This window comes from Oryctolagus cuniculus, chromosome 5 (genome assembly GCF_964237555.1).
Source record: "Oryctolagus cuniculus chromosome 5, mOryCun1.1, whole genome shotgun sequence".
Lineage (NCBI taxonomy): Eukaryota > Metazoa > Chordata > Mammalia > Lagomorpha > Leporidae > Oryctolagus > Oryctolagus cuniculus.
Genome location: NC_091436.1, coordinates 138,852,430 through 138,879,031, shown reverse-complemented (window position 1 = coordinate 138,879,031; position 26,602 = coordinate 138,852,430). Strand labels below are relative to the sequence as shown.

The window sequence follows — 26,602 nt, the reverse complement described above, 5'->3', positions numbered from 1 at the left end:
CCATAAAGACCTCCCCTCCGGGACAAACTGTGGGTAATGGGGGACAGCTTCAGGCTCAGACAGGTTTGGCAGTCTCTCCTGCCTCTCTGTTCTCTACATCTCTATAGCCACAGCTGCCTTGATCCACCAATATTGACTTTGGCTGGCTGACATGGCTACCCACAAGGTAGTGTGCCTGAATTTCCCAGGTGACACGCAATGGTGCCCTCTCCTGGAGCTACCCAGCGCTGTCTCAAAGGGACCTCAGTGAGGCCAGGGGCTGCACCACTAAATCTTGCCTGTGTCAGAGGACCCCCCCCATCTCCTTGCTTCTGTTTTTGTGCTAACTCAGTATCTGCTCTTTCGTTCTCTCTTCATGACTTGGTAAACCAGTCCCTAATCTCTTCACACCCCAGATTGAGGGTGTGTCCCTCCCTGGCACTCCCCAGAGCTGTCACCAGCCTCCCCCAGGTTTCCATAGTTCCATTGCTCAACCATTTGCCAGTGGTAACCATTAACCCAGCCCTTTAACTCTGCTCCTCCACTTATCTTGCTGGAGAGGATTTTGCGATCACTGGTCAGTACAGCCAGGTCTTCTCACCCTTATCATCTTTCTAACCTCTCCAGTGGCATCTCCTCCTCAGGGCACCAAGAACAAAACCCAGGAGGAAGATGTATTTAGGGGATTTTTTTTTTAAAAAGTATATATCTTTCTTCCTCACAACCTCCTCTCTCCTTTCCTCAACCCCAAACACTAAAAAATAAGCTTCATGGAGCAGGGACTTCTTACGTTTATCACTTTTAGTCCAGAATAGGCATTAAATAAATAGTTGAACGAATGAACCACTGTCTTCTGTCCTTCGGGGTGTGTGTTTGCCGTGTGTGTAGGGGTGAAGGTGTTCTTATCAGATCTACTTGTTTTTCCAAATTCGGTATATTTCGAATGTCTCCACCTCTTCTTGGGGTCCTGAAAGAACAAATTAGGCCCTTGTAGGGTCCTTATTGAGGTGCTCATACCTCTGCACGCAGGAAACCGGCAGAGTAGAGCTGAGATAGGAGTCCTTATTACCACTTGTTTAAACACTCACGAAGCTCTTACTTGGTTGCTAGGCACTGTTCCAAGTGCTTTATAAATATTAATTCAGAGATTACAAATATTAAGTTAGAGTTATTGTTGGCACAGGTTGAATTAATGTTTTATCTCCACTTCCCGCAAGAAGAGAAAAAAAAGGTGCCCTGGCCCTTTAAGGCCAGCCTGCTCTTCCTAGTCTTCCACGCGCCCCCAGACCCCTTCCGGAGCCGGCATCCAGCTCCGCTTCCGAGTTTCCGGACGGCTCCGCCCCACGCTCCTCAAAGACCAGAAACGCCCCGGGCCGGTGCCCGGCTGCTAAGCAACGGCAGAGGGCGGGAAGTTTGAATATTCGGGCACCGCCCAGAATGCAAATAGGCCAATCAGCGCCCAGATTCGGCCACGCGGTCCTCCTCCCTCTCTCTCTATTGGAGTCTCTAGGAGGGATCGGAAATCCTGTGACCAATAGCGGCTCGGCGGGCGGGACGTGTGCGCGCGCATCCCCGGTTTTGCCGTGCGCTCCTCCCTCAGGCTCGTGGCGGTTGGTTGCTGGCCTGTCGTCCTGACTCAGGTGACGGAAAAGGCGGGAACGCGCCGCGACTTGCTGACTAGTGGCGGAGGAGGAGCAGCCAAGAGTTTGAGGCTGCGGTGCTAGGGCGTGGTTGGCAGAGAGAGCGAGGAGACGTGCACAGCTCGGCCCACAGCACCCTCCTCCCTCCAAAGTTCCACCTCCCCTGACAGAAGTGAGGGTGGGGCGCAGGAGTTTGTCGCTGTACAGAAATGTTTGAAGGGGTGGCGGTTGTGCCCGGGACGCCCTCCCACACTGGGGTTTGGGCTCTGGCCCGGCTACTCCGCTCTCAGTCCAAGGCAGCAGATGATGGCCCAAGTGTGGGGTTCCTTTCACGCACTTGGAGGACCCGGATGGAGTCCAAGCTCTTGACTTCAGCTTGGCGTAGCCCTGCCTATTGTGGGCATTTGGGGAGTGAACCAGCACTCAGAAGAACTCTTCCTCCCTCCCCCCTTTTAGTTGATTTTTTTCATTTGAGAGAGAGAGGGAGGGAGGTCTGGCTCACTCCCCAAATGCCCACAACGGCTGGAGCTGTGCCCATCCGAAGCCAGGAGCCAGGTGCTTCTTCCAGGTCTCCCAGGTGGGCGCAGGGGCCCAAGGACTTGGGCCATCTTCTACTGCCTTCCCAGGCCATAGCAGAGAGCTGGATCGGAAGTGGAGCAGCCTCAGACTCAGCCGGCATCCTACGTGGCTGCCGGCACTTTCTTTCTCAACATTTAAAAAGAAATACCTGAGAAGCCGCTCCCTGAAAATGCCCTGTAGCTGGCACCATGGCTCTCCACACCCCTCAGCCCTGCACCCTCTTTCACAGGTTCCGAGCAGGTCTGCATTTCTGGTGGGTGACATGGGCTTGTGACCCACCTTCGCCTTTGCTTTCTGCATCCCCACAGCCTATAAGCCCATGGCGTCCACAGGAGTGATCCCAGGCAGGACGCCTCAAGGACCAGGACTGGGGGCATCGTCGGCAAGCTTCCCCAGCCCTGCTGTCACAGTGCCAGGCCTCCAGGAGGTGGAGGGTGAGGAGGAAGATGAGGAGGAACTGGCCGAGGTGCCTGCGGGGAGCAGGAGGGAGGGAGTTGATGGGAGTCAGTGTTAAAGTAAAGGGGTATTGGGAACAGCTGGGCGAGTCACCCATCTCCCTCACCCACCACCAGGAGATGTGATAAGATGATTAAGGCATGCCCTACACTTATGAGTGCCTCACATATCGGTTTCCTTTCTTCCTCACGGGACAGATCCATCTGTGTGTGCTGTGGAATGCAGGACACTTGGGCATTGCCTACTATGACACCAGTGACTCCACTATCCACTTCATGCCCGATGCCCCAGACCATGAGAGCCTCAAGCTGCTGCAGAGAGGTGGGGACAGAATCATTTCTCTATTCTCTGGGACTGGAATATGTGCTTCACTCATATGCCCTTACTGAAGTGAATATTTTTTAAAAGATTTTGTTTACTGGGGCCTGCACTGTGGTGCAGCGGGTTAAAAGCCCCAGCCTGCAGCTCTGACATCCCATATGGGCTCTGGTTCAAGTCCCGGCTGCTCCTCTTCCTATCCAGCTCTCTGCTATGGCCTGGGAAAGTAGTGGAAGATGGCCCAAGTCCTTGGAAGAAACTCCTGGGTCCTGGCTACAGATCAGCTCAGCTCTGACTGTTACGGTCATTTGAGGAGTGAATCAGCACATGGAAGACCTCTCTCTCTCTCTCTGTCTCTACCTCTCTCTGTAACTCTTTCAAATAAATAAATCTTAAAAAGATTTTATTTATTTTTTTAAAGATTTATTTATTTATTTGAAAGTCAGAATTACACACAGAGAGAGGAGAGGCAGAGAGAGAGAGAGGTCTTCCATCTGATGGTTCACTCCCCAGTTGGCCGCAACGGCTGGAGCTGTGCCGATCCGAGGCCAGGAGCCAGGAGCTTCTTCCAGGTCTCCCACATGGGTGCAGGGGCCCAAAGACTTGGGTCATCCTCTACTGCTATCCCAGGCCACAGCAGAGAGCTGGATCAGAAGAGGAGCAGCCGGGACTCAAACCGGCACCCATATGGGAAGCTGGAGCTTCAGGCTGGGCGTTAACCTGCTGCGCCACAGCACTGTCCCCTTATTTATTTATTTGAATGAGAGTTACAGACAGAGAAGGAAAGACAGAGAGAAAGTTCTTCTATCCACTGATTCACTCCCCAAATGGCTGCAATGGCTGGAGCTGGGCCAATCCAAAACCAGGACCCAGGAGCTTCTTCTAAGTCTTCCACATGGATGCAGGGCCCAAGCACTTGGGCCATCTTCCACTACTTTCCCAGGCCATCAGCAGGGAGCTGGATTCTAGAGGAGCAGCTGGGGCACAAACTGGCACCCATGTGGGATGCCAGTATCACAGGTAGAGGCCCAGCCTACATACCATAGCACTGCCTCCTGAATCTATTTGTATTTATTTACTTGAAAGTCAGTTACAGAGGAGAGGGCGAGACAGACAGGTCTTCCATCCACTGGTTCACTCCCAGATGGCTGCAATGGCCAGGGCTGGGCGAGGCTCAGGACAGGAGCTTCCTCCAGGTCTCCCATGTGAGTGGCAGGGGCCAACATTTGGGCCATCTTCTGTTGTTTTTCCCAGGCCATTATCAGGGAGCTAGATGGGAAGTGGAGCTGGGACAAAAACCAGCATGCATATGGGATGCTGGTATTGCAGGTGGAGGATTTACCGCTATACCATAATGCCAGCCCCTTGTTGAATCTTTTATAGTTGACTCCAAGAGGCTCCCTGTGATGTTTTTAGGAATTCAGTTGTTCTCAACAAATGTTTATTAGGTATTTACAATTAATCAGATGCTGTAGGTATGATTGGCCAAATCAGTCATAGCTGCCTGCTGGGGTTATATCTAGTGAGACTCTCCAGGACACCTCTGTTTCCTCCCAGCATCCTGCCAGTCTTAGTACTTTTCTGAAAATGGCTTCTATCACTGCTTCTCATGTATGGAACACTCCCTACTATTAGAAGAAGGGAATAAATTGTTTTGGGTGACATCTGAGTACAAGGGAAAAACTATAGATTGATTTCCTCTTGATCAGCACAAGGGAAAAGCTGTTGGTTTCTGCTTGGTCAAAGGATAAAAATCCTTTAACTCATTTCTTTTCTCTCCTTCCAAGTTCTGGATGAAGTCAGTCCACAGTCTGTTGTCACAAGTGCCAAACAGGATGAGGCTATGACTCAGTTTCTGGGGAAGCTTGGTAAGCACTTGGTGAGGGAGAGGGGAAATGGGGAAGGATGAGGTGCAGAGTACTCCTGCAGGCTGCAGCTCGGGTACGGGGAGGCTGGGACAGAAGCAGGACTGAGATGTGTGGTGATGGCCCTTGTCTTCCTTTCCCACAGCCTCCCAGGAGCACAGAGAGCCAAGGAGACCTGAAATCGTGTATTTACCAAGTGTGGATTTTGGTATCTCCTTCCTTCTGCTTTGCCAGTCCTCCATCTCAGTGTCCTGACCCTTTCTCCTAACTCCACCGCATTCTTGGAGATCTCTCCCTCAGCCTTATTTTGTCCAAAACACTTGTGCTTTCTCTGTCCCGTGACTAGTCTCCCCAAGATCTCTCCTGCTCACGTCCCTTCAGTAATCTGCAACTTAGTTCAAAGCCTCCACTTCGGCATGTCTTAGGATGAAGGCCTCTCCTAAGAAGAGGGAATGGAGACAATTTTGGAATTTTTTTTAAAGGGTGAAATCTATCTTTTTTGATTTTTATTTTTATTTGAAAGGCAGGGGGAGAGAGAGAGAGAGAGAGAGAGAGAGAGAGAGAGAGAGAGAGAGAGAGATCTTCTATCTACTGATTTACTCCCCAAATGTCTACAACTGCCTGGAATAGATCAGGCCAGACACAGCAATCTGGAAGTTAATTGGGATCTCCTATGTGAGTGACAGGGCCCCCAAGTACTCGAGTCATCATCGGCTGCCTCCTCCCAAGGTGTGCATTAGGAAGCTGAAATTGGAAGTGGAGCTGAGACTCAAACCTGGGCACACTGGCATGGAATGCAGTTAATGAAATGGTGTCTTAACTGCTGCCCCAAACACCCATCTCTGGAAGAGTATTGACAGTTAAAATTTTCCTTTGAAGCCAAATCCATTTATTACTTTTTTTTTTTTTTTGTAAAGGTTGAGGCCGGCTCTGTGGCGCTACTCTGACATCCCATATAGGTGTCTGTTGAGTCCTGGCTCCTCCACTGTGGAACCAGCTCCCTGCTAATATGCCTAGGAAAGCAGCAGCAGATGGCCCAAGTGCTTGGCCCCTGCACCCATGTATGATACCTGGATGAAGCTCCTGGTTCCTGGCTTCAGCCTGGCCCAGCCCTGGCCAGTGCAGGCTTTTGGGGTATGAACCAGTGGATGGGAAATTGCTCTCTTTGTCTCTCCCTCTCAGGAACTCTGCCTTTCAAATAAATAAATAAATCTTTAAAAGATTCTAATAAAAAACAATGGGTACCGACTGCTTTAATGACCCTAATAATCAATAAGATACTTCTGTAATCTTCCCAGGTTTCTAAAAAGGACAAGTAATGGTGTTCTCTCCTAATTAGATGTTAGAGTATTAGTGTTATTAGTTCCTCTGTTAATATACTCTTTATGACCAAAAATCCTATATTCCAGACACATATCTTACTTTCCTGAGCCATTTCTTTTTCTCAGGTTGTACTTTCATCCAGATATCTTTACATTATATATAGAATAAAAAGAATTAGACTAAGGAACTGAAATTTTGGCTCTTGCTTCAGCTTTTCATTAACTGTTCATGTGAGCTTAGGGAAATCACAAAATCTTTCTTGCTTTTATTTGTCTCATTCTTTTTTTTTTTTTTTTAAGATTTATTTTTTATTTACTTGAAAGGCAGAGTTTCAGAGAGAAGAGGAGAGACAGAGGTCTTCCATCCACTGGTTCACTCCCCAAATGGCCACGATGGCCAGGGCTGGGCCAGGCTGAGGCCGGGAGCCTGGAGCTTCTTCCAGGTCTCCTATGAGACCTGACACTTGGGCCATCTTCCACTGCTTTCCCAGGCCATCAGTAGAGAGCGGGGTCAGAAGAGAAGCAGCCGGGATACAAACCGGTGCCTATGTGGAATGCTGGTGTCACAGGTGGAGGCTTAATCTGCTACGCCACAACACTGGCCCCTATTTGTCTCATTCTTAAAATGGGTAAAAAGAATTTGCTGTAAGACCTTTCTCTCCCGCTGTGTCTGCAAAATAGGTTTAGAGATAAGCAAACAACGCCTCCTTTGTGGAAACTACTCTTTCATGCCGGACTCCATGACTGCCACTGAGAAAATCCTCTTCCTCTCCTCCATTATTCCCTTTGATTGCCTCCTCTTGGTGAGCTGGGTCCTGGGGGATACAGGCTGGGATGCAGTACGCTGGAGAAAGGCGTAGCACCCCATTCCTGGAGTTGAGTTCTGGAAAGTACGGGCCTAGCCCTGGGAAATACTAGTTTTCCCTGGTATTGTCCAGCCTCTGAGACATTAGAATTTCTCCCAACTGCATTGGTGATTTTGCTTCCCAGGTTCGAGCACTTGGAGGGCTGCTCAAGTTTCTGAGCCGGAGAAGAATCGGGGTTGAACTGGAAGACCATAATGTCAATGTCCCCATCCTGGCCTTTAAGAAATTTGTGTTGTAGGTGACTCAGCCTAACCTTAACCAAAGTAAGGTGGGAGGCCTGGAAAGTAAGGTGGAATGGGTGGTGTGCAGGCAAGTAACCCAGAGAGTAAAGTGCTCTGGGATACACGGGAGAACCCAGGGAATGTGAGGCTCTGGAGGGTATTCCGAGAGGGGTGTGAAGGTGGGTGGAGCTTTGGAATGAACTCAGACCTCCCATACCCCAGCCACCCTCCTTTCTGCTTGTGTTCTCTCCCCAGGACCCATCTGGTAAGCATAGATCAAGACACTTACAGGTAAGAAGGTAGAGTCAGACTGCGGGCTCTGGGGCGGGAGGGAGAAGGATTAAGTTTAATGCTCTAATAATCCTAATGAGGTTCTAGTTTCCCTAATCCTGGGCTATTAACATATCTCTCCCTGAAGGAAAAGGAAGCGGAGGGCGAATGGAAGAGGGGAAAAAAAGCACCAAAGTATCGCCGTAATTTGCCAGGGGTGGGGAACGTCCGGCCCACGGGCCATATAAGGCCGCGAAATCACTGGGTCTGGCCCTGTGGAGGCAACTGCAGGCGGGACTTAAAATTCAGTAAATCCTCAGCAGGCTAATTTTTAAGTTAATCATTTTGTATGGCCTGTGACTGATATTGTAAATACCCAGATGGCCCTTGGCAGAACAAAGGCCCCCCCCCCCGCTCTAAAGGGGAAACCGAGTCACAGAAGATGAAGGACGCCTTGACTTACCTCAGACTTGGTCTCAGGAGGATGTCCCTAGTCCCTCTTCCATTTCTTAGTCCCCAGTTCTCATTACCTTCAAAATCCCAGGTTGCCCCAGACGCCTTCATTTCTCCCTGACAGCGTTCTGCAGATTTTTAAGAGTGAGTCTCATCCCTCGGTGTACAAAGTGGCCAGCGGCCTGAAGGAGGGGCTCAGCCTCTTCGGTAGGTGTGCCCCGTGCCTCGTCTCCCACTGCACCAGCCTGCCGGTAAAGCACTGGCTCCAAACACGTGTCCCAGCCCCTGTACTCTCACTTACTGTCATTGCCAGATGCCTCTTCCACCCTGATCCGGCTTTCTTACTCACTTTGTTCCCCTCTGATCTTGTGTGTTTCCCCCATGCCTTGTAACCGTACAGTGTCGCTGGCATTTGCAGCTGTTACTTTACTGGTTCTGTGTTCATTCCCTGGGTTTGTATGAATGTTTCTGCTTGGCACCTATGAGGGACTTTGGGAGGCCTTGGGTATAGAGGAGAGTTATAGCTGTAATTGCCTGTCTTTGATTTGCATAGTCTTTATTGGTTGTCTCTGGCTTTAGGGTGTTTTCGGGGCATTGCTTCAAGTATCCATGTTTCCTATGTATGTCTCAGTGAGCAGTGTCTCATTTGTATGTATGTGCTGGGCTCTTTGTGAGTCTTCACCAGGCCTGATTTGCCTATTTTTCTGGCTGAATGTTTCTGTGATTGTCTCCCCCTGTCTCCCTGTATAGCAATCCTGACTCAGATTTTGTGGCCAGGAGCCAGCTTTGACTGCTTTTGTGTCCTGCGTCTGCTCCAGATTCCAGCCCTGCCCCCCGGGCCAGGTCGCACCTCTGACCTGGATGTCTCAGCTTAGACACACACATTCTGTTCCCTGCCCTGCCTTCTAACAAGCTCATGCCCTGCCCTCACCCACCGCAGGAATCCTCAACAGATGCCGCTGTAAGTGGGGAGAGAAGCTGCTCAGGTGAGTGGGTCTCCCGCAGTGCCACACACTACTTACAGCATGGGTCCCCGTCACACTACATGCTGTTGCCCACCAAGAGCAGTACCAGACTCTCACTCACCACCCCCCAGGAGAGCTAAACCAACTGCCCTTTACCAAGCACTGGCTGAATAGGTTTAATCCCTTTACTCGCCCCTTGTGGAGGCTGGTATTATTCTTGTTTTGTGTTGTCAGCACGGATACACTTTTATCCACTCAAGATACACAGGCTTGCACACATACAAGCAGCAGGACACATGAACTACTAGTATAACATGATCATGTATTGAATGACAGTATCTTTAATATCTCTGATGACCCTCTGATGTGTCTGTCTGGCTCCAAACCCCATTATGTGCAATGCTAATTGTATGTAACCGATGCCCACCTTTTCCTCAGGCAGCTCCAACTCAGAGCTTCCCAACTGGTGCTCATTAGACTGCTCCTCTTCCTGCAGGCCCTCCCCTGTGATGGCACTGCTGCCAGAACAGCTCCCTGAGCTATGAACCTTGGACGGATGCTTCTCCTTTATGCCCCACGTTCAGTTCTTCACACTGCCGATGCATTCCGTCCTCCTAGCCATCCCCAGCTCCCTCTTTTCACTGCTCTAATTCTAGCTATCATCATTTCCTTTCTTTTTAAAGAGAAATTTATTTATTTGAATGGCAAAGTTAGAGAGGGAAAAGTGAGAGAGAGATTGTCCATCTGCTGATTCACTCCCCAAGTGGCCACAACAGCATGGGCTGTGCTAGGCCGAAACCAGGAGCCTGTACTCCATCTGGGTCTCCCCCCCCCGGTAGGTGCAGGAACCCAAGCACTCAGGCCATCTGCCACTGTCTTCCTGGGTCCATTAGCAGGGAGCTGGATCTGAAGTGGTGCTCATATGTATGCCCGTGTCACAGGAGGTGGTTTGGCCTACTGTGCCACCACACTGGCCCCACAGCTGTTATCATTTCTAACCTGGAACATTGCATTCACCTCTAAATCAGCCTCTTTGCCTCTGATCTCCTTTTCTCAATCTATCCTTCATTCCTGTAACTTGTATTCAGAGGTCTGAATATGTCATTCCACTTTTAGGAAACCTTAGGTAGACACAAAATAATAGGAGGCTTGTCCATACCTGCAGGATGAATGTTGAGGGCCCCCCTTTCACCTCAGTTGTAATTTCTAGGCTCACCTTCCCAAATTTTTCCCAAGTCCTTTCCAACTGAGTCTACTCCATATTGTAGTCTTTAGGGCCACTTGGCCATTATGGAAACACATCACACCTGTGCTTATGCTGTACCTTCTGGAAAGTGTTCCCCGTTCTCTACCTGTCAAAATCTTAGATTTTCAAGGTGTAAACCAACTGTCATCTTTTTGGTGACTCTTTCACAGATACCTGTGAGGAGATTGACATGCACCTTCCTAGTGCTCACATGGTGCTTATTTATGTTTCTCTAGTTGCACTGCCACATCAGGTTAGAATCAGCAGTCAGCGAATCTGTTTGCTCGTACAGAGTGAACTCTGTCCCATGACCATTGCTACTATACCAGTGCCTGTCACATGGCCTTGTACACTGAAGCGCTCGAGTGAGTGAACACAGTATATGAATGCAAGCATACCAGTGACATCATCTCTGAAATCTCAAAATGGAAGCTTTCACAGGCCTACAGATGCACCATCATTTCCCCACCTCACCTGCTCTGCAGTGTCTATATCTTCTAGGGGTTAATTTGGGACAGTCTCTGAGGACCTCTCCAGGTAATTAGCAGAGTAATTTAACTACCTGGTTGTTCAGTGCATCCGGTGTACAGTACAGGTTTCTAGTCTCAACGAGGCAATTGAAAACTGGGTTAGAGGTGGGGAGGAGTGCGGAAGCCCCAGCTGGGATCTGCAGGGCATAGAATCATAACCTCAATGAGGATCTGAGGACCCAGCTGGCCTAAAGCAGGACAGGGCACGAAGAAGGTGACTGAGTGTCACAATATTCTCTAAAGAGCGCTGTCCTAGCTGGCTGGAGACCTGAGTGCTGGGACCCAGCTACACTTCTCAGTAGCAGTATGACTTAGGACAAGTTGCTTATCTTGTAAGGGCTTCATTTCCTCAGCTGTGAAATTAGGGAGTTTGAGTCATTCACGGTCTCTCCTGGCAGTAGCAGAGTGTGAGTCAGATTCCCAGGGGTTTTACAAGAAAGTCGGCTTAGAAATGCTCATTTCCCTCCAGAGCGGACATACATATTCACAGTTGTCGATCCACTGCTGTGTCTGGAGCCTTCTGTGGTCAAGCAGTGGAACAGAGATTACCAAAACCCACCCTTGAATCCAGCCGGGTCCTCTATTTCATTCTTTTTTTTTTTTTTTTTTTTTTTTATTTACCTGAAAGAGTTACACAGAGAGAGCAGGAGAGGCAGAGAGAGAGAGAAAGAAAGAGAAAGAGGTCTTTCATCCGCTGATTCACTCCCCAATTGGCTGTAAGGCTGGAGCTGCACTGATCCAAAGCCAGGAGCCGGGAGCTTCTTCCAGGTCTCCCATGCAGGTGCAAGGGCCCAAGGTCTTGGGCCATCCTCTACTGCCTTCCCAGGCCATAACAGAGAGCTGAACTTGAACTGATGCCCATATGGGATGCCAGCACTGCAGGCAGGGGCTTTTCCCACTACACCACAGTGCCAGCCCCCCTGCCCCTTCATTCTGATCTGGGGTATTATAACCCAGAGTAACTGGCCAGAGACTACAATGTGATATACACATTATCAGACCCCTAGCATCTCTACATATTGACTCTCTTTTTCCCCAAGGAATCTATTTTTTTTTTTTTTTTTTTTTTTTTAAAGACAGAGTTACAGGGAGAGGTAAAGACAGAGAAAGAGGTCTTCTATCCACTGGTTCACTCCCGAAATGGCCACAACGGCTGGAGCTGAACAGATTTGAAGCCAGGAGCCAGGAACTTCTTCCTGGTCTCCCATGTGGGTACAGGGACCTAAGGACTTGGGCCCTCCTCTGGTGCTTTCCCAGGTGCATTAGCAAGGAGCTGGATCAGAAGTGGAGCAGCCAGGACTGTAACTGGCACCCATAGGTATGCTGGCGCTGCTGGATGTGGCTTTAACCTGCTGTGCCACAGCGCTGACCCCATCTACTCATTGACTCTTGTGTAATGGAATGCTTGGTAGATTGTTTTAATGTAGAAAACAATCTATGGGCTCAGATCTTTGCAGAGTCTCACATTTTTCATAACCATAGGGAGAAAGGGCCACCTAGAATTAGACAAACACAGATGAGACATTTATGCCTGTGTACTAATTTAATTTCTTACAAAATACTTTTAATACTCAAAAGGTGATAATATAAACCTCTGTGTCTTTACCAGCCAATTTAAGAATAAGATGTTGCTGATGCTCCTTACGGTCCCTTCCTAATACTTCTTTCTCTGCAGAGATGACCATTATGAATTGAACGCTTATCATCCCATGTGGCACAGCTATATACTTTTTTTTTTTTTTTTGACAGAGTGGACAGTGAGAGAGAGAGACAGAAAGGTCTTCCTTTGCCATTGGTTCACCCTCCAATGGCCGCCCCGGCCGGGGCGCTGCAGCCGGCGCACCGCACTGATCTGATGGCAGGAGCCAGGTGCTTCTCCTGGTCTCCCATGGGGTGCAGGGCCCAAGGACTTGGGCCATCCTCCACTGCACTCCCTGGCCACAGCAGAGAGCTGGCCTGGAAGAGGGGCAACCGGGACAGAATCTGGCGCCCCGACCGGGACTAGAACCCGGTGTGCCGGCGCCGCTAGGTGGAGGATTAGCCTAGTGAGCCGCGGCGCCGGCCAGCTATATACTTTCACAGGAAGAACGTGAAAAGACGAATGTTTGTCTATTACCCAGGACACCTTCTCTGCTAAATACAGATATGCAAACTCATAATGACTCACCCTTGCCTACTTAGTACAGAGCAAGCTGCAGTGTTGGCACACAAATATCTCAACACACTGCTCTCCCTCTAAAATATTGATAATCCGTCAGTATATCCACATGGAATGACATATTGTCTTATCAAAACCATGATATACAGACATGGTTGTGCTCACATCAGTGCTCTTCAGTAGGTACCTGTAAGCACCTGCCTGGACAGGACATCACACTTGCCAGTACATCCTAGAGCGTGTCACTGATACATATTGCCGCAACCCCCAGGGACCTCCAGACGTGTATTTTGGCAAATTAAGACCAAGACAGTAATGAGACAAGATGCAATTTCTAGTTCCTCCACCCTAACTTTCCCTTCTAGGCTGTGGTTCACACGTCCAACTCAGGACTTGGGGGAACTCAATTCCCGTCTGGATGTCATTCAGTTTTTTCTGCTGCCTCAGAATCTGGACATGGCTCAGATGCTGCACCGGCTGCTGAGTCACATCAAGAATGTCCCTGTGAGCCTGGGAGGGAGGCAGGAGGTTGAGGGCCAACCCTGGATGGTGGGCTTCTTGAGGGGCCTTTGGGTAGAGAAGGGAAAACAGTGCTTGTCCCCTTGTCTAACTGTAGCTGATTCTGAAACGCATGAAGTTGTCTAACACCAAGGTCAATGACTGGCATGTTCTCTACAAGGTAAGAATACCCTTCTTGAAACCCAGAAGTCCAAGTTAAGCTCCTCATCCATCCCCTGTTCCAGAGACCCTCTGTGCTCTGATCACCCTGTCTGACTTTATCCTGCCACTTTTTTTTTTTTTAATTTGATTGTGGAAAATGTCAAAATATTTATAGAATAATGTAACCAATCCCCATGTACCCACCATGCAGTTTCAACACTTTGATTCATGCTGTTCTTTTTCTAAATATTTTTATTTGTTTATTTGAAAGAGAGATAGAGAAAGACATAGAAATCTTATAAACTCTGGTTCACACCCAAATGCTCACAACAGCCAGGGCCAGGCCAGGCTGAAGCGGGGAGCTCAGAATTCCATCTGAGTCTTCCATGTGGGTGGCAGGGACCCAAGTGCTTGAGCCATCATCTGATCTCCCAGAGGTTGCACATTAATAGGAAGTCAGAGTCAGAAGCCAGGGGAAGGGGGTAATGTGTGGCACAGCAGCATCTCTGTGACACTTCCTGTCCAGCTCCCTTTACTCTGCCTGGGAAAGAAGTGGAAGATGGCCCAAGTGTTTGGGCTCCTGCCATCCACATGGGAGACCAGAATGGAGTTCCAGGTTCCCAGCTTCCTCCTGGCCAGCCCTGGCTCTTGTGGCCATTTGGAAACTAAACAAGCGGATGAAAGATCTTGATATCTCTCTCTGTAACTCTGCCTTTCAAATAAATAAATAAATAAACAGCTGGCGCCGTGGCTCACTAGGCTAATCCTCCGCCTTGCAGTGCTGGCACACCGGGTTCTAGTCCCGGTTGGGGCACCGGATTCTGTCCTGGTTGCTCCTCTTCCAGGCCAGCTCCCTGCTGTGGCCAGGGGGTGCAGTGGAGGATGGCCCAAATCCTTGGGCCCTGCACCCCATGGGAGACCAGGAGAAGCACCTGGCTCCTGCCATCGGATCAGCACAGTGCGCCGGCCGCGGTGGGAGGGTGAACCAATGGCAAAGGAAGACCTTTCTCTCTGTCTTTCTCTCTTACTGTCCACTCTGGCTGTCAAATAAATAAATAAATAAATAAATCTTTTTCAAAAAAGAAATAGCTGGGACTCAAACTGCCTCCCTCCCCTCCAGCACTTAATATGGGATGTGGGTGTCCCAAGCTGCATCTTAACTGCTCTGTCAGATGCCTACCCCCATCTTGTTTCAGCTGTATCTTCTAATTTGTCCTTGAATCATTTTGGAGCAAATCTCAGTCATTATATAATTTCATCCATAGACATGTCAGTATGATTTATAAAAGGAAATTATTTCTAAGTATAATGCCATTACCTTACCTAAAAATTAATTCTTTCATATATATATATATGTTTTTAAGATTTATTTATTTGAAAAGAAGAGTTACAGAGTGAGAGAGTGAGAGAGAAAGGTCTTCTATCTGCTGATTCACTCCCTAAAAGGCTGGGGCTGGGCCAAGCTGAAGCCAGGAGCCAGGAGCTTCTTCCAGGTCTCCCACATGAGTACACAAGCCCAAGGACTTGGGCCATCTTCTGCTGCTTTTTTCATTAGCAGGAACTACAGCAGCCAGGACATGAGCAGGCACCCATATGGAGGCAGCTTAATCAGCTAATCACAACTCTGGCACCAAGATAATTCTTTAATATCATCAAATATATGATGTTTAAATTTCTAATCATTTCTTAAATGTCAAGATTTTCTTTATTACAATTTACTTAATTAGGATCCAGATACAATGACATGGTAATGGATGGGATATTATCTTTGGCTTTTTGTTTTTAAAAGATTTATTTATTTGAAGGGCATAGTTACAAGAGGCAGAGAGAGGTCTTCCATCTGCTGGTTCACTCTCCAAATGGCTGCAACAGCAGGAGCCGGGCCATTCTGAAGCCAGGAACCAGGAGCTTTTTCTGGGTCTCCCTTGCAGGTGCAGGGGCCCAAAGACTTGATCCATCTTCTACTGCTTTCCTGGGCCAGAGCAGAGAGCTGGATCAGAAGTGGAGCAGCTGGGATTTGAACTAGCACCATATGGGATGCCAGCACTGCAGGCGGCAGCTTTACTTGCTACACCACAGTGCCAGCCCCATCTTTAGCTTTCTTTAGTCTATGGTATACTCTCCCCTCCCCTCCCCCCTCTTTAAGATTTATTTATTTACTTGAAAGTCAGAGTTACATAGAGAGAGGGAGAGGCAGAGAGAGAGGTCTTCCTTCCACTGGTTCACTTCCCATTTGCCGGCAATGCCAGAGCTGCGCTGATCTGAAGCCAGGAGCCAGAAGCCAGGAGCTTCTTCTGTGTCTTCCATGTGGGTGCAGGGGCCCAAGGACTTGGGCCATCTTCTACTGCTTTCCCAGGCCATAGCAGAGAGCTGGATCAGAAGTGGAGCAGCTGGGATGCGAACCGGCACCCATATGGGATGCCGGCACTGCAGGTGGTGGCTTTATCCACTATGCCACAGCACTGGCCCCAGATATGGGATCCTTCTCTATTCTCTATTCTCTCTCTCTCTCTCTCTTTCTCACTTTCTCTCTCTCTAATCCTCTTTGTCTTTCCCTCTTGCAAGTTATTTATTGAAGAAGCTGAATTTTTTTTGTCCTTAGCCTGAATTTTGCTGGTTACATTCCCTTGATGTTTTTAATATGTTTCCTTTCTTCTATAATTTCTGTAAATTAGTAGTTAGATCTAGAAGCATGATTAGGTTTAGGCTATTTTTTTCAGTGTTGTTTCATAAGTGGGGGAGCATAATGCCTAATATATTTTTAAAGATTTATTTATTTGAAAGAGTTACAGAGAGAGAGAAAGTAAGAAATAGAGAGAGATATTGAGAGAGAGAGAGAGAGAGAGAGAGAGAGGTCTTCCATCTGCTAGTTCACTCCCAAATGGCCAAAACAGCCAGGCCTGGGCTAGGCCAAAGCCAGCAGCCAGGAGCTTCTTCCAGGTCTCCTATGTGGGTAGCAGGGGCCCAATCACTTGGGCTGTCTTCTGCTGCTCTACCCAGGCCATTAGCAGGGAGCTGCATCAGAAATGGAGGAGCCGGGATGTGAACCAGCACCCATTTGGGATACCGGCATTTGCAGGTGGCAGCTTTACCCACTAAGCCACAACCCCAACTCCATCCTGTTCATTCTTCAGGCATTGCAGAGATCATGTTACTGTAGGTCTGTCATTCCTTCTTCATTTATTGGCCAGACATTTCGGTAAGGAAAAAATTTCCTCTCATCTACTGTTAGTTCCCCAGTGACATATTTCATATGGAAATACAGAAAATTGCTTGATTTTTTTTTCATTTACCTTCATTTATCAGCTATCAACGTAGTAAGTCAGTTCCTTAACATCCTCCAAGGCAGCCAGTGAGGTTTTTGTTGTTGTTTTAGTATCGCTCACACACACTCACAGAGTTATAGTTGTGTGTCGGTCTGTTGCATTTTTAGTCTTTTTTTTCTTTACAGGCAGAGTGGACAATGAGAGAGAGAGAGACAGAGAGAAAGGTCTTCCTTTGCCGTTGGTTCACCCTCCAATGGCCGCCACGGCTGGCGCGCTACAGCTGGCGCACCGCGCTGATCCAAAGGCAGGAGCCAGGTGCTTCTCCTGGTCTCCCATGCGGGTGCAGGGCCCAAGCACTTGGGCCATCCTCCACTGCACTCCCGGGCCACAGCAGAGAGCTGGCCTGGAAGGGGGGCAACCAGGACAGAATCCGGCGCCCCGACCGGGACTAGAACCCGGTGTGCCGGCGCTGCTAGGTGGAGGATTAGCCTATTGAGCTGTGGCGCCAGCTGCATTTTTAGTCTTTATACGTATTCAAATTACTCCATCTTTGGCCAATGGGAGCCTCTTTATGTTGGCTTCTGATCCTTTAAACATGACCCCAGTAGACTTTAATTAGCTTTCTCTCTGGTTTGAGGAGATGTACCAGATACATCATTCCTACCTCCTGGTTCTCATCCAGAATCAGATATTTCTCTAAGAAGCCCAGGAACCTTTCAGAGGGATATGGTGTTTCAGTGCTGGAGGGTATTTTGTTTATTGCTTTCAGGTGTTTTCTGTGGCCAGCTCCAGGGACTTCCTCTCCCCACCCCCTCCCCACCCCACCAAGCCAGGGACTCCTTAAAAAAAAAAAAAAAAGAAGAAAGAAAACACGATACATTGATTCTGATACCACCAATTTAAATTCAAATTCACAGGATTTTTCTTTCCTATATGCCTTTACTTACCTCCTCAATATTGCCTTTCTTCCACACTAAAAACTGTAGTTCTCAATAACACTAGGAATGATAAAATTAGAATATCATTCATTTACTTTTTTTTTCATACTTCATCCACAGCATTTAGGCAATAACAGCACTACTACCAACTATGTGATTACTGAAAAGCATGTAAGGTATTCTTAGGGAGAACATAGCAGCTGTTTTTGTTCTCACTAGGGATAGACAGTCCATTCACTGCATTTTAGTCACATGGAATAGTTCCTTGTGTGGCTGTATCACTACCTGGATATACATTTATGTTCTTTTTTTTTTCTTTTTTTTTTTTTTGACAGGCAGAGTGGACAGTGAGAGAGAGAGACAGAGAGAAAGGTCTTCCTTTGCCGTTGGTTCACCCTCCAATGGCCGCCGCGGCCGGCGCGCTGCGGCCGGCGCACCGCGCTGATCCGATGGCAGGAGCCAGGAGCCAGGTGCTTTTCCTGGTCTCCCATGGGGTGCAGGGCCCAAGCACCTGGGCCATCCTCCACTGCACTCCCTGGCCAGAGCAGAGAGCTGGCCTGGAAGAGGGGCAACCGGGACAGAATCCGGCGCCCTGACCGGGACTAGAACCCGGTGTGCCGGCGCCGCTAGGCGGAGGATTAGCCTAGTGAGCCGCGGCGCCGGCCTACATTTATGTTCATTTGTTGCATTCTATTTTTAATATTTTTGGAATTGCTTTGTTGGAATGTATTTTCATCTACTTGAAAGACAGAGCTTGGCTCAATAGGCTAATCCTCCACCTTGCGGCGCCGGCATACCGGGTTCTAGTCCCGGTCGGGGTGCCGGATTCTGTCCCGGTTGCTCCTCTTCCAGGCCAGCTCTCTGCTGTGGCCCGGGAGTGCAGTGGAGGATGGCCCAAATCCTTGGGCCCTGCACCCCATGGGAGACCAGGAGAAGCACATGGCTCCTGCCTTCGGATCAGTGCGGTGCGCCGGCCGCAGTGTGCCAGCCATGGTGGCCATTGGAGGGTGAACCAACAGCAAAGGAAGACCTTTCTCTCTCCCTATCCACTCTGCCTGTCAAAAACAAAACAAAACAAAACAAAACAAAACAAAAAAAAAAAAACAACTGTACAGAGAGACAGACAGACATCTATCAGTTCAGTACCCAAATGCCTTTAATAGCCAGGGCTGAGCCAGGCAGAAGCCAGGAGCCCAGAACTCCATCTGAGTCTCCCATGTGAGTGGCAGGGACCCAAGTACTTGAACCATCTTCTGCTGCCTCCCAGGATGCATTAGGAGGGGGCTAGATCAGAAGTGGTACAGTATGGGGCCAGCATCGTGGCTCACTTGGTTAATCCTCTGCCTGAGGCGCCGGCATCCCATATAGGCACCAGGTTCTAGTTCCGGTTGCTCTTCTTCCAGTCCAGCTCTCTGCTGTGGCTCGGGAGGGCAATGGAGGATGGCCTACGTGCTTGGGCCCTTGCACCCACATGGGAGACCAGGTGGAAGCACCTGGCTCCTGGCTTCAGATCAGCGTAGCTCTGGACGTGGCGGCCATTTTGGGGGTGAACCAACAGAAGGAAGACCTTTTTCTTTCTCTCTCTCACTGTCTAACTCTATCTGTCAAATAGATTAAAAAAAAAGTGGTACAGTAGGGACTTAGTAAACTGTAACTCCAGAATGGGATGCAGGTGTGCCAAGTGACAGCTTAACTTGCTGTACCACAACCACCACATCTGGTTTAGCGTTTAAAAAGTTAATTTTATTATTATGTAAAATATTTACAAAGTTCCAAAGTCAAATCCCCCAAAGTATACTTAACTAATTCTAGCTTCTATCCCTGAGTCTCCTTTTACCACTTATAGACAACTTTTTCCTTTTTTTTTTTTCTCCTGAAGTTTAAGATTTATTCTTCTCCTTGGTGTTTGGCTTAGCAAACTGGTTGAGATGCCTGCTCACTTACCACAGTGGAGTGTCTGGGTTCAAAACTTTGCTTCTGCTCCGACTTCAGTTTTCTCTTAATGCAGATTCTGGAGTCAGTAGTGATCCTAAAGTAACTGGATGCCTGTCCCCCACGTGGGAGAACTGGGCTGAGTTCCCAGCTCCTGGCCTCAACCCCACCCCAGCCTTGGCTGCTGTAGGCATTTGGAGAGTGAACCAGTAGATGAAAACTCTTTATGTCTGTCTCTCATTCTCTCCCTCTCCCTTCAAATAAATAAATATGTTTTAAAAGACATATCCTTGGTGTTGTTTTAACTTTGTAAATTTATTTATTTGAGAGAGACAGAGGGAAATATAGCAACAGAGAAAACTCCCTAATTGCCTGCAGCAGCCGGGGGTAGGACTGGGACAAGGCTGGGGCTGAAGCTGAGAGCTAGGAACCCAATCCAGGTCTCCCACATCGATGGCAGGAACTTAACTGCTTGCGCCATCACCTGCTGCCTCCCGAGGTGCACATTGGTAGGAAGCTGGAATTGGGAGTGGAGCCAGGACTCAAATCCAGGCACTCTAATAGGGGATTGTGGGCTCCCAAGTGATGTCTTAATCACTAGTCTAAACATCTACTCCTGTTTTAACTTTTAAAAAATTTTCATTTTATTTGTTTGAAAGGCAGAGAGAGAAACAGAGAGACATCTGTAAGAGCCAGGATCCTGAAACTCAATCTGGGTCTCCCATCTCGGTGGCAGAGACCCAAGAACTGAAGCCATCATTTCTCTTCCCAGGGTGTGCATTAGCAGGATGCTGGAATTGGAAGTGGAGCTGGGACTAATCTAGGCACTTTGATACAGGATGGGGGCATCCCAATTGACATGTGACTGTTGCAACAAACACGAGTCCCTTAACTTTAAATTTTTTAAATTAATTTATTTGAAAGGCAGAGAGAGAGAGAGGGAGAGAGGTCTTCTATCTGCTGGTTCACTCCCCAGATGGCCGTAACAGCTGGAGCTGCGCCGATCTGAAGCCAGGAGCCAGGAGCTTTTTCCAGGTTTCCCACGAGGGTACAGGGGCCCAAGCACGTGGGCCATCCTCCATTGCTTTACCAGGCCAGAGAGCTGGATCGGAAGTGGAGAGCCGGGACTCAAACCGGCACCCATATGGGATGCCAGCACTGCAAGCAGCGGCTCCAGCTTTTTAATTTTTGCAACAACATAAGACTTAAAGAAGAGTTGCAGAAATTTTACAGAAGGTTCTAACTTTTCACCCAGCTTCCCCTAATGTTATATCCTGCATAACCATAGAGCAATCGTCTCATAATATTTTTTGTATTTTGTTATCAGTCAATGCCATCATTGTTTATTTTTGCTCAGAAACTTTAGTTATTGGGAGTTCTTATAGGTTGACTTTAAAAAAAAAGATTTATTTATTTATTTATTTGAAAGTCAGAGTTAGGGAAGGAGAGGCAGAGAGAGAGAGAGAGGTCTTTCATCTGCTGGTTCACTCCCCAATTGGCCGCAATGGCCAGAGCTGTGCCCATCTTGAAGCTAGGAGCTGGGAGCCTCTTCCGGGTTTTCCATGTGGGTGCTGGAGCCCAAGGACTTGAGCCATCTTCCACTGCCTCCCCAGGCCATGGTTGAGAGCTGGATCGGAAGTGGAGCAGCTGGGACTTGAACCAGTGCCCATATGGGATGCTGGTACGGCAGGCTGTGGCTTTACCCACTACACCACAATGCCGGCCCCTGGTTGACTTTTAAAAATAATCATATTTTTGAAATGCAGAGAGGCAGACAGAAAGAAATCTGTTCCTTTACTCCCCAAAGTTAACTTAATTTTAAATATTTGAAAGGCAGACCGAGAGAGATCTTCCATCCTCTAGTTCATCCCTCAAATGTCTGTGACAGCCTGAGCTAGGCCAAAGTGAAGCTAGGAGCCAGGAACACAATCCAGGTCCAGGAACTTAATCTGGGGCCCAAGTACTTGAATTAGCACCTGCTGCCCTCCCGGATGCCACAGCACCAGCCCCTCATTGCTTCTTAACATTTACCCTGTGCTTCAGTGAGGCCAGGCTGTGCAATGAAGGCCTCTGGCTGCATATAGCAGAGTAGGGAAAAGCCAGACACATGAGTTTAAATCTCAGTTCTTCCATTTATTCTCTGCGAAACTTTGAGGATTATGTCAGCTCTCTGTGCTTCAGGTTACACATCTGGAAAATGGGGCTCTTAAAAGATGTGAGAGGGGCCGGCACCGTGGCTCAATAGGCTAATCCTCCGCCTAGTGGCGCCGGCACACCGGGTTCTAGTCCCGGTCGGGGCATCGGATCCTGTCCCGGTTGCCTCTCTTCCAGGCCAGCTCTCTGCTGTGGCCCGGGAGTACAGTGGAGGATGGGCCAAGTCCTTGGGCCCTGCACCCCATGGGAGACCAGGAAAAGCACCTGGCTCCTGGCTTCTGATCAGCGCGGTGCGCCGGCCGCAGTGCGCCAGCCGTGGCGGCCATTGGAGGGTGAACCAACCTTTCTCTCTGTCTCTCTCTCTCTCTCACTGTCCACTCTGCCTGTTAAAAAAAAAAAAAAAAAAAAAAAAAAAAAAAAAGACTTGAGAGGACAGAATTATCTGGCCCAGAGTAAGCAGTCAGTAAGAGTTAGCTCCTCCTCCTGCCTCGATTCCCTCGCCCCTGCTCTCACCCTCACCCAGAATGCCTGCCTTTCTTTGAAATAGCCTCATTCAAGACCCAACTCATGTCCTTTTCTCTGCAAAGGTACCCCAAACTCTTAGCCTATACTAGCGTTTTCCTGAAGGTAAGTAGTAATTTTAGACAGTTCTACAACTTAGTCTGTTTTCTGGGTCTCATTGCTTTCAGTCTACTCCCTGGTTACATCGGCCACCTCAGGGCCCTGCCCCTCCCTGGGGAATTAACTCAGTGACTCCCATGTGTCCTCTCATCCGCTCTTACTCCAGTGCCATCATCGCTCCCTCTCCATTACTCTGCCCCTGCCTTTCATAACTATTTCTCTTTCTTTTTCCTCTGCACCAACTCCTTTGGTGGGAGTTTGTACAAATCTATCAAAGCCTCTCCCACTTGATTTTTTTTTAAGATTTGTGTATTTATTTGAAAGGCGTAGTTACAGTGAGAGACAGAGCCAGAAAGACATCTTCCGCCTGCTGGTTCACTCCCCAAATGGCCGCAAGGGTCCAGGCTGAAGCCAGGAGCCTGGAATTCCATCTGGGCCTTCCATGTGGATGGCAGGGGCCCAAGCACTTGGGCCATCTTTAGCTGCTCTCTCATGCACATCAGCAGGGAACTGGCTTGGAAGTGGAGCAGCTGGGACGTGAAGTGGTGCCCACCAAAGCACCAGTCCCCTCCTACCTTATTTCTAAGTCTGCTTGTCTTCTGTGAGCCCATCTGGGGCATAGCCTGTATCTCAGTTGTCTTTGTGGCTGCAGTGTTTAGTATAGTCCCTGGCACAGAGTCTTGGAGATGTGATTTCTTCTCTATTTCTATTTGCCTTTGAAGGCTTCTCTCCGTTTTTGTTGTTTTTCTCTACTGGTCTTTGTTCTCAGTCCACTCCTGTCCCTTCAGCCCTGCCCAGCCTGGGTGTGGGCCGCCTTCTCCAATGCAGTTCTCCTACAGACTGTGTACAGTGCCCTGGGCCTGAGGGATGCCTGCCGCTCCCTGCCCCAGTCCATCCAGCTCTTTCGGGACATTGCCCAAGAATTTTCGGATGACTTGCACCACATCGCCAGCCTCATTGGGAAAGTGGTGAGTTGAAGGAAAGAGGCAGAGCCCCTGTGGAGGCAGGGCAGGTAGATGGGGTTGGAGAACAGAGAGGGACTGGGGTTTGTAGTGGGGAGATGAGGCAGCATGGGAGATGCTGAGCTCAGTTGGGTGACTCAGGAACGGGATGGTGGAGAACATCAAGGGAGGGGCTTTAGGGTTAAAGCGAGGCTGCAGGGAGAGCTGGGGCCCAAGGCGAGCTGAGGGACAGGACAGAGAGACCGCGTTGGATAAGAAGAAACTGGCCTTCTCGCCTCCTCAGGTGGACTTTGAGGGCAGTCTTGCTGAAAATCGCTTCACAGTCCTCCCCAACATAGATCCCGAAATTGATGAGAGTGAGTACTGGCGGGTGGCTGGGTCTGCAGGTCTGAACACCTGGCTACCCACTGTCAGGCCGCCATCCTCAGCAGGTGGTTGCCACCACAGCGGGCGGGTGAGGGGGGCACTAGAGCACTCGGGTCAGGGGCCTGACTTGTGAAATCCGTGTGTCTTTACCCCCCTAGAAAAACGAAGGCTGGTAGGGCTTCCTAGCTTCCTCACAGAGGTGGCCCGGAAGGAGCTGGAGAACCTGGACTCCCGAATCCCTTCCTGCAGTGTCATCTACATCCCGCTGGTGAGGGCAGGAGGGGGGGGCGTGGCTCCCAGAAGTCTTCTAGAGGAGATATTAGCCTTATGAAGGACACACTGATAGATTAAAAAAAAAAAAAAACATGAGCACCTTTTGGTTGTAGGCACTGAGGGAGGCCCCTGAGGGGTCCCTGGGCTTCCTCCAGGGAGAGAAGGTGCCCAGTGGCTCATCGTCTGCTTTATCTCCTCTTTCTCTCCCCAGATTGGCTTCCTTCTTTCTATTCCCCGTCTGCCTTTCATGGTGGAGGCCAGTGACTTTGAGATTGAGGGGCTGGACTTCATGGTAAGACCCTCCCACCACTGTGGGGCTGGAAAATGGGCCAGCAGCTGAGGCGAGGCCTCCCCGCATCAGCAGTGCCCGACTGGGATGTCTCCTCTGTGGTTTTTGTGAGCTTTACCAGCTCCGAGATAGCTGGAGAGGGGTCAGGGAGGAGGGGCAGGGGTGGGGTTAGAAAGGCGGGAGAGGAGAGGAGGACTAAGAGATGCCAGGCGCACACTCGGAACCCTTGTCCGCAGTTCCTCTCCGAGGAGAAGCTGCACTATCGTAGTGCCCGAACCAAGGAGCTGGATACGTTGCTGGGGGACCTGCACTGCGAGATCCGGGGTGAGGAGCCAGAGGCTGGAGCAGGGCAGGCAGCTGAGAGGAATTTCCAACAGGCTCCTCCTCTTCCTGCTCGCCATCGCTCTCACTCCGTGTCTGCCCTGACTGTCTGGGGGCCTCAGCCCACATCAGTATGCTTGTTCCCAGCTCCCTCTGTGGGCCTCTGTCTTTCCTTTCCTTTCCTTTCCTTTCCTTTCCTTTCCTGACTCCCAGCCTCTGCTCTCACCCCGAGCAGATCAGGAGACCCTGCTGATGTACCAGCTGCAGTGCCAGGTGCTAGCGCGAGCTGCTGTGTTAAGCCGGGTGTTGGACCTTGCCTCCCGCTTGGACGTCCTGCTGGCTCTTGCCAGTGCTGCCCGGGACTATGGCTATTCAAGGCCCCGTTACTCACCCCTGCTCCATGGGGTCCGAATCCAGAATGGCAGGTGAGAGTAGAGGGCTGGAGGCGTAGACACAAGGGCCCCATCTCCTGGGGGGTTCATCTGTCTGGACCCGTAGGCCATGTGAGGTGTCTCTCTGCCCACTGCAGACATCCCCTGATGGAACTCTGTGCCCGAACCTTCGTGCCCAACTCTGTAGAATGTGGTGGGGACAAAGAAAGGGTCAAGGTCATCACTGGACCCAACTCCTCAGGGAAGAGCGTTTTCCTCAAGCAGGTGAGGAGAAGCCCTACAGACTAGGCCTCTGGCGTCTTTTCCAACCTTTCCGTCCTCCTGCCAGCCAAGCAGGGGCCCTGCTCTTTCCACTCACTTTCTCGCTGTGTGCCTGAGCAAGGCCCGTGCCCTAACGGACCTTCCCATGGCCTGGATTCCCTTCACCCCCTCCAGACAGGCACGTGTGCCTCAGTCCACCCCTCTGCCCGTTTACCTGGTCTAAGGTGAATACAAGGCGCTAAGATCAGGATTTGGGGAAGAGGGCAACTGTGTGTCCTGTCGCCTTTTCCTACTTCTGTTTCACTGTGTCTGTCTTTGAACTGCTATTTATGCCCTCGGGTCAGCCTCACTTTCCCTCAGTCCACACTACCAGGCCCCATCTCTTCTCTCTTTTAACTTTTGTTTGAAAGGCAGAGTCAGAAAGACTGGTTCACTCCCCATTGCCCGCAACAGCCAGGCTGAAGCCAGAACCAGGAACTCCATCCAGGTCTCCCACATGGATGGCAGGGGCCCAACGCCTTGGGCCAGTTTCTGCTGCTTTCCTAGGTGTATTAGCAAGAAGTTAGACGGGAAGTGGAGCAGCCAGGGCCCAAACCAGCACTCCGATAGTGGCGACTTAACCCGCCATGCCACAGTGCTAACGCTGCTATCACCACCGCTCCCCCCACCCCACCACCGATCTTCTTTCTTATTCAGGTAGGCTTGATCACATTCATGGCCTTGGTAGGCAGCTTTGTGCCAGCAGAAGAGGCCGAAATTGGGCTTGTGGATGCCATCTTCACCCGAATTCATAGCTGTGAATCCATCTCCCTTGGCCTCTCCACCTTCATGATCGACCTCAACCAGGTCAAAGGGAGCAAAGGGAGGTGGGGTCAGGGGAAGGGATACTGGGGAAGGAACTTGACCCCTGAAAATGGCTCGGTACAGGAAGGCATTTCCTCCGTGTGCCTCTGTACCCAGGTGGGTGCAGCCACGTCAGAGACTGGAGCAGGCAAGGCATCAACACTGCCGAGCCCTGGCAGCCTGCGGGGCATTGGTGGCAACGAAAGGACGAACAAAACGTGTGCCTCACCATTAAGGAACTTGCAGTGCAGGAGGGTGGACACATACAGAAACAGCCTTACTCACAGGCCAGCGGGCCAACCAAGTCTCCCTTGTCCGCCTCGTGCCCAGCAGGTGGCGAAAGCAGTGAACAACGCCACTGAGCGGTCTCTGGTCCTCATTGACGAATTCGGAAAGGGAACCAACACGGTGAGAGGAGAGGCTAAGGAGGGGAACACGGAGGGGGCCCAAGCATGG

The 26,602-nt window shown here is 49.8% G+C and overlaps 1 protein-coding gene across 7 annotated transcripts in view; it reads left to right on the top strand.

Annotated features, from left to right (window-relative positions):
• Positions 1-1,483: 1,483 nt before the first annotated feature.
• MSH5 (mutS homolog 5) overlaps positions 1,484-26,602 on the top strand; it is a 26,474-nt gene continuing 1,355 nt past the window's right edge. For 3 of the 7 annotated variants that reach the window (XM_051854935.2, XM_008262596.4, XM_008262593.4), the window contains exons 1-21: positions 1,484-1,619; positions 2,507-2,664; positions 2,852-2,975; positions 4,760-4,840; positions 4,983-5,045; positions 6,841-6,962; positions 7,150-7,259; positions 7,502-7,537; positions 8,094-8,176; positions 8,910-8,955; positions 13,234-13,372; positions 13,485-13,547; positions 23,279-23,407; positions 23,685-23,757; positions 23,926-24,035; positions 24,252-24,332; positions 24,566-24,653; positions 24,886-25,075; positions 25,180-25,306; positions 26,000-26,149; positions 26,480-26,554. In XM_051854935.2, the coding sequence (XP_051710895.2) occupies positions 2,518-2,664; positions 2,852-2,975; positions 4,760-4,840; positions 4,983-5,045; positions 6,841-6,962; positions 7,150-7,259; positions 7,502-7,537; positions 8,094-8,176; positions 8,910-8,955; positions 13,234-13,372; positions 13,485-13,547; positions 23,279-23,407; positions 23,685-23,757; positions 23,926-24,035; positions 24,252-24,332; positions 24,566-24,653; positions 24,886-25,075; positions 25,180-25,306; positions 26,000-26,149; positions 26,480-26,554 (2,037 nt within the window). In that variant the 5' untranslated portion in view covers positions 1,484-1,619; positions 2,507-2,517. The other 4 variants (XM_051854937.2, XM_051854936.2, XM_070074199.1 and 1 more) reach the window with 4 other exon arrangements.